At 35.9% G+C, this 8,017-nt stretch overlaps 1 protein-coding gene across 1 annotated transcript in view; it reads left to right on the forward strand.

Moving 5' to 3' along the window:
• Positions 1 to 5,601: 5,601 nt before the first annotated feature.
• Positions 5,602 to 8,017, forward strand: part of NEK1 (NIMA-related kinase 1) — a gene marked incomplete at its 5' end in the record, with an annotated part of 14,338 nt that continues 11,922 nt past the window's right edge. The window contains one exon of the mRNA XM_008570591.1: positions 5,602 to 5,753. Coding sequence (XP_008568813.1) covers positions 5,602 to 5,753 — 152 coding nt within the window. The remainder of the gene's footprint in view (positions 5,754 to 8,017) is intronic.

Here is an 8,017-nt window from a genome sequence, read left to right on the forward strand (position 1 = left end):
ACTACTTTAGAGTATTGTAGCTTCTTTACATATAATTATTTAATTCTCACAACCACCCTGTGAGATAAATACTGTTATTATCCCCATTTTACAGATTAGGAAATTAAGATACAGAGAGGTGAATTAACCTGCCCAAGGTCACATAGCGAGTCAGTATAGATTTTGAGGGACATATTAGTAACACGAAGTGAGTATTGGACTGATCTAGTTTCTTTACACAGAGACAAAGATTGATTAAAGGTCACTAATAATTGCACTTTCTTACTATTCATCACATATTTCTCCATAAAATAACAGTCATCTGTGGTGAAGTAGTTCTTACAAGAAAACTTGCCTGGGAAACCTTGGAATATGTTATAGAGGAAAGTAGTATAAAATTTAGATGTAAGGGCCAGCCCATGGCTCACTTGGGAGAGTGTGGTGCTGATAACACCAAGGCCATGGGTTCAGATCCCTATATAGGGATGGCTGGTTGGCTCACTTGGAAGAGTGTGGTGCTGACAACACCAAGTCAAGGGTTAAGATCCCCTCACCAGTCATCTTAAAAAAAAAAAAAAAATTTAGATGTAATGTTCAAAAATTAACAACTATAGTTTGAAGGAGTAGAGAGTTGCTTTTTAAAAATAAATTAAGTAAATTAAACTAACACCACACAGCTATAGTGTTATGAACAGTGGATGAACAAATTGGCAAAGTTTATAGCCCACAGATCAGAACAGTCTTTGAAAACTTTGGGTCCTTATATTTGTTCATTCAGTGAACTCCATTGAAGAGACATTCAGTCTCAAAATCTCTTTCTCTCTCCTCCTCCCCACTCCCCCGTGCCCTACCCTTCAGTCTCATTCCAGCAGAGACCCATGGTCCATGAAATTTACATAATGCCTTTATCCTTTCTATTGCTACAACTGTTTTCTGATCTTGTGGTGATAACCTCTCTAGGTTCAGAATTTCCAGAGTCAAAGTATTTTTCTACCCTGCAAGTTTTGTAAGGCAAGGACTGGATATATTTTCAATCACTTTATTATATCCTCAGCATTTAACAAATGTAAATAATCTATGGGTAGAATATATGCATCAGTTAGAGACTTCTTATACATTATTCCTTTATACCTTACCAAATATAACTTTATGTTGACAAAGTTTAGGCAAAGAAGTCCAACAGTAGAAGTTAGTGCTGAAGCATTGTTTAAGGTTTATTCTCTACCACATAGCTCTCCTTTTCTCTGTCCTGTTAGGGAGAATTCATCGGTGATGAGTTTTGATTAAAAGCCTTTTATACTGAGGCTTTTAAAAGTATAAATCAGTCTGGAAAAACTCTATTCTACCTTCAGAAGAAACAAAGGTAATAAAAAGGTGATAAGCAATGTAAAGCCAGTGTTACGGTGTTCTATTCTTCTCTAAAGAACAGCTGTTTATTTTAAAGTACAAACTTGTTAAGGATGTTTGTTTGTCCTCACAAGTGGCTACAGGATGAATTTGTGTTTGTGGAGCCTCTGCCTCCAAATCCCTCCATCCCCTCACTCTACCTCCAGCTTCTCACTCTGAGTCAGGCTATTGTAAGCAGATTCATTTAGTCAACAAATATCTATTAAATATCTGCTGTGTATGCCAGGTACCATTCTAAATGCTGAACTTATAATATTGAGTAAAACAGACAAAAATACTGTGCTCATGAAGCTTATATTCTAATTTGAGAATGTAAATGATAAAACAAAATACATTGCATATTAGATGATGATAAATAACTTGGAATAACTGAGGCAAGGCTGGTAGAGAGAGTTGTTTGCATAAGCTCCATTTCTTCTCCTTATTAGGAGCAACTAGTCTTTAGGTACAAAAGTTATTCCTCAGAGTTTGCTCCTAGTTGGGTTGCATGCTGTCATAATGTAGTGAATGGTCTACAAAGCCACATATACTTGTTTTTGGCTTTTGTTTGTTTGTTTGTTTGTTTTTTGGCAGCTGGCCAGTATGGGGAACCGAACCCATGACCTTGGTGTTATAAGGCTGCACGCTAACCAGCTGAGCTAACTAGCCAGCCCCACATATGCTTGTAAAGATTCAAGTCAAATCTTTGCATTTGTTATGATTTTATAAAGAGAAATTATCAATATATTTGTTCCAATCAAAATTTTTTAAATTATAAAATTTTCAGTATCCAATTAATTTATAATCCCGTGAAACCTCAAAGAGGTTGAGGTAGATAATTACATCTTAACTCCATTTTACATTTGCCACCAGTTAAGAAAATGTCAGAAGAATCAGTCAGATGAGGATTGTATCAGTTTTATTTGTGATAAAGCTGGACTGAAAAATGTTGCTTAAATTTGACCCAAAATTGTACCTCTCGGTATTTTTCTCCAATGACTAGTCCTTGGGACAGCCATGGAGTATGCAGAACAAACTTCCTTAACCCACAATCAGAGCTTTGTACCCATCAAGCTGTAGTAGCAGGGAGACTGAGAGTTAGACCCAGCTTGCCCCTAGCAGGCAGTCCCCAGGCCTGACCTCTGTGTGCTCACCACAAGGCAGCAGAAGGGAAGCAGGATGTGGGCACTTCATGGCAGGCAGATCTGAGAAAAAGAATAGGAAATGTGCATACTTTATTACCCTTGCCTTCTCTCAAGTTTGCCTTGAATCAATTCATTCTTCCTCACTTTAGGGATGGAGGGAGACCAGATGTGTTCTGCCAATACTTTTCCCTTCTGGGGATTGGAGTGAAAAATGATCTCTTCTGTGAAAACTTGAGAATTCCCTTTCTTCTTATAGCAAATGCAAAGTGGGAAAAAAAACAATTAACATACAATTCACAAGTAACACATGGGCCTTAAATGTTTTCTTCTGATTTGCTAAAATATCTGTTCTTAGATAATTTTCATAACTTTTAAATCAATGTTTTAAATCTATTTTTAACCTGATTTATGCGTTGAAATGAACAAATATTTGCTGTTTGTAGGGAGCAGTCTTTTAGTTTTATTGCAGTAAACATAGGCTAAGCAAATGTGCCCATGATAAACCATTTCATAGTATAACTAAAGTATTACTAATTTATAATTTTATATGAAAAATACTAAGGATGGGGCCGGCCTGTGGCTCACTCAGGAGAGTGTGGTGCTGATAACACCAAGGCCACGGGTTCGGATCCCATATAGGGATGGCTGGTTAGCTCACTGGGTGAGCATGGTGCTGACAACACCAAGTCAAGGGTTAAGATCCCCTTACTGGTCATCTTTTTGAAAAATTTTTTTTTAAAAAATTTTTTAAAAAGAAAAATACTAAGGATGAAAAAGTTAGTTAACAGAATTATTTTAAGTAGAACTTGATGTGAAGTTCTATTAATGCAGCTAGTACTTAATTTATTCACTATATTTTGTGTTTCTCTTTTTTGAGAAAAATGGAACTAAGCAACAACAAAACTAAAGGAAAACATACATTTAAGAAAAATGTTTTAAGGTTTTCTAAAACATTGCTTTCCTAAAACATTGCTCTCCTGTTTGATTTTATATTGGTACCAAATACTATCTATGTAAATTATCGTGGTACAAAGAATCTAGAAAAAAACTAATATAAATGAAGAAAGATCTCAAGCAATCTGTTGTGGATGAGCTGCTGTTTCAGGAGGATTTCTTTCTGCGGATGCTAAAATTATAGAAAATTGTTTAAATAACATGAAAAGAACAGTAGAATCAGAATTATAGAACTGAAAATGTTCTTATATAAAAGTTTTTTAGGTAGCAATGAATATCCTATTTAAAATTTAATAGTCTGGGCCGGCCCGGTGGCGCACTGCTACAGTGCGCCGCTTGGTTCTCCCGCCGAGGGTTCGGATCCCACATACAGACTGGCCGCTCACTGGCTGAGCAAGGTGCGGGCGCAACGCCGAGGGTTGCGATCCAGTTGCCGGTCTGGTACGGGCGCAACACTGAGGGTTGCGGTCCGTTGCCGGACACAAAAAAAAACAAAAAGGAAAAAAAAAAAAAAACTTAATAGTCTGTCAAGGAGGAGTGGAAACATAAAGGGTTTTCCAACTGATAGTTGTCAGATCGGTGGGTGGGTGTAAACCCATTCCAAGAGGCAGATTATCAAATTCCATGACCACTTGAAATTTCTAACTGTATTATTTTATGCTATTATGAAAGTTATTTTAATTAGTGAAAGGAATAAACTAGAATTGAGAATATTTTACCAGGGCTAGCTAAAATTTATCTAAGCCTAAAAAATATTACATCATTTTCTGTACTCTCCACATGTTTAGATACATAATGCATGTGTGCTGCATATTTATTGATTAGCAGGTACCTGAGAAAACCTTTACTGGGTGCCTATTTTATGTATTGCTTGTTTATGATAAACTTGGCTCAAGCCATTAAAATAATAAACAAGTCAAGTGTAAATTCTGCTGGCAGTGGGAAATTCAGCAAAAGAAATATTTTCGGTACCATTATTAAGTGCTTTAACAAGCAGTGTATCTTTACCAACTTCACCAAATGGTAGTCATAACCATTTTTCCCCCTTAAGTGCTATAATATGTAAATTATGTTCAAATAATGGAAATCTTTCCTCTTTTATTATTCTCAAAGACAGATTGTACCAATAAAATTGGCCAACTATATAAATTTTCATTAATATGTTAAACGTGTTTTTCTCAGTCTCCCATCTGGTGAATGGTTCTTATCAGTGCCTTAGTAGTCATATTTCAAATTCCTTTAGGGTTAATTCAGCCCAGAGACTTATGTATATGCTTATCTGTTTCATAGCTCTGTCTATCCATTACATTCTAATTGCTGAAAGGTTGATGGGCAGAGGCTATTCCTATTACCCCTGGTCTTATCTAACACAAATTCAGATTTTCAGCACCTCAGCTGTACATAGTTTTTTCTCAATTCAGTTGACTGAGTTCCTTCTCACTGCTGTAATAAATGATTCTCAGCATTGACATCAAAGTGCTTGTCCTTCCAGCCTTCTGTTCTACGGGGAGAGTCTCCACTCACAGTTCCATGTTCATAGAAGGAATGTTAGACTTCTTTGCACTGATTTAAAGCCCCTGATTTTGCCAGTGTTGGCTAGCCAGCAACTTCTATGATTAAGTGAAACAAATGTCCACCAATTATGTGTGATGGTACTTAGCCAAGCTTCTCACTAACTCATATCTGGGCAAGACTATATGGGGAGAGTTGACCATAGGAAGATGAAAGGAACACTTAGCAGAAATATCATGAAAAAAGAACAATATGGGCGATGAGTGAGAAGGAAAGAATAGGCAGTTTATAGCCCTGCCTGATTTCTGACAGATTTCCAATTCCATTCCATTATATACCTAAATAAACACCTCTCCTCACCTTTTAAGGGTGACTAAAGTGAATTCCCATTTGTCAAAACCCAAGCATAACTCACAAGTTTAGTTTCCTCTGTGAAAAAAATACTGAGTTGGAAATTAAAGAGATTTAGGTTCTAACCTTGGGCAAATCACCTTTGAGTCCTCTAGCTCTAAATATATGATTTATAAGTATAAAATAACAAAATTATTATTAGCCATAACTTTCTCTCTCATTCTTATTTTTTTATTCTCTTACTCCTAACAAGAAATCTGTTGACTTTTTTTAGATGTTGAGGACATGTTCACTTCCAGATCTCTCAAAGCTGTTCAGAACCCTGATGGATGTTCCCACTGTAGGAGATGTTCGTCAAGACAATCTTGAAGTAGATGACATTGAAGATGAGCACATTAAAGAAGGACCTTCTGACTCTGAAGACATGTGAGCATAATGTCATTAATAAATACTAGTGTTAACAGAATTTTTAATTTATATTTAAAAATTGACTTATTCTAGACAGTTTTAAAAAATGATCTATAGCTAACTTTTCACTACCCCTTTACTTTTTACAACTTATTTAAAGTACAATCATGGAAATTTTGATAATGTATATCTGCTTCCAAATAATATAGTAACTTAATCTCACTTAAGGAATATAAGAAAAAAGTTTCTGTTTGCTATCACTGTATTATTCACCTCTGAGCATCCAGTACACTGGCTTGTACATGGTAGGTGCATAATAAATATGGTGAAATGAATGAATGTTAGCAGGATAACAACTGTTTAATAGTGGAACACCACATGATACAGAGATTATAATGGGAAATTGTGAAGTAATTAATACTCTACAGTTCCCCAGGAAAATGACTAGAAAGCTCTACATCTGTCTCATGCCATGTATGATTTCGAAGCCATGGCAATAGGGATTTAGCAGCTAGTCTAGTTTTTTGTGTGTAGGTGTGCATGTGTGTGCATGCAAGTGCACCCATGCGTGTTCTGCATGTAATTTGATTGCTTTCACAAAATTCCTTTCTTCGTGATTTGTGGAGAATCTAGAACCTAAGAGGAAAATTTAACCAACAACATTTCTAAGAACTGTGGGGAGTGATAGCCACTTAGATTATAATCCTCCTTCACCTTCTTCAACATTAGTCAGCCCTCTCAGCCTCTTAGACAAATGTTACAGACTTTTTGGGGAAATAAAACCAGACTTTTTGAGGAAATAAAGTGTTCAAGAAGATACAGTATATTCAAATCACGCAGAGAATATGTTATAAAATATTAGAATTTGGCTGATTTGCATCTGGCATATTTTATTTTCTGTTTTTTTGTTTTGCTAAACCCTTGCTTCTTAAATTTCTAATGAAACTATTTTTTTTCCTTTATTTTGTTTTTATTATAGCATGTTTGCTTAATTTACAGCAAGCAGAAAATAAGCTGGGTCTTGTTTTGATCCAAACATCGATGTTTTAAAGGTCGTACACAATATTTGTTAAAAAGAGCATATAAAAATACCTTTTTAGAAGCTTCTATAAGAAAGAAAATACAAAGTTTAACCCTACAACTTTCCTCTTTGCTAGAACTGCAAACTCCTGCTATAGTTTTAAATAGACTTTTTGTTGTTTAAACTATACATTCAAGAAAAATCTAAAAAAAATTAAAGAAACGTGCATATAAATGATTGCATAGCAGAACATGAACACTAACTGCAAACAGTAAAGAAACGAAAGTTAGAAATACTATCAAATATACAAAGGTTCTAGAATCAATCCTTGAAACACATTCCACAAACAGTGTTTAAAAACCATCTTTTTGTTCTTTACAGGCAAGGCCTAGATTACTAAAACCAAAATTGAAAAAAGTAATGCTCTAAAAGGAATCATTTCCCCACAGTATTCCTTACTTATATTTGCAAGCAGGCAATTTGAGATTTTTAAAGATGGTAGCTTTTTATTCTCAAATGAGACTGGACACATCAAGTCACTTATATTGCCCCAAGATGATCTTTCAGAGAAATACTAGAAATTATAAATGGTTAAGGGTATTATTACTTCCTCATTTTTAGTTAGGTACTACATTGATAATCAAAAGCTCAAGGGATGTGACTCTTGCTTAAAATTGACTAATCCTTTTCCCAAAATTATTTTATTTTATTTTTTTTTCCTTTTTGTCTTTTTTCGTGTCCGGCAACGGATCGCAACCCTCAGTGTCGCGCCCGTACCGGACCAGGACCGGCAACGGGATCGCAACCCTCAGTGTTGGGCCCGCACCTCGCTCAGCCAGTGAGCGGGAACCGGTCTGTATGTGGGATCCGAACCTTCGGCGGGAGCGCCACCGCGCTCCCAAGCAGCGCACTGTAGCAGTGCGCCACCGGGCCGGCCCCCCCAAAATTATTTTAAATTTCACGGCACCACAGAATCACCTAGAATGGGAATGTTGTCTTTCAACTTGCCTCACATTAAATAAATTGAGGTGTGAAGAGCAAGCCTCTCTCATAAAGAGGTAGGCAAATTTTGATACAAATGCACACATCAAGTGCTGTAAGAATCAAAATTCAGTTCTTTTACACTATGCATACAAACAAAACCCACTTTGAAACAATTTACTTGTTTTTAACAGCAGAATGAAAACTAAGCAATATTATGGTCAATGATGCTCCTTAAATTTTAGAATACTACATAAGAACATTTTTTCCCCTGTAAAGT

This window comes from Galeopterus variegatus, unplaced genomic scaffold (genome assembly GCF_000696425.1).
Source record: "Galeopterus variegatus unplaced genomic scaffold, G_variegatus-3.0.2 Scaffold618, whole genome shotgun sequence".
NCBI lineage: Eukaryota > Metazoa > Chordata > Mammalia > Dermoptera > Cynocephalidae > Galeopterus > Galeopterus variegatus.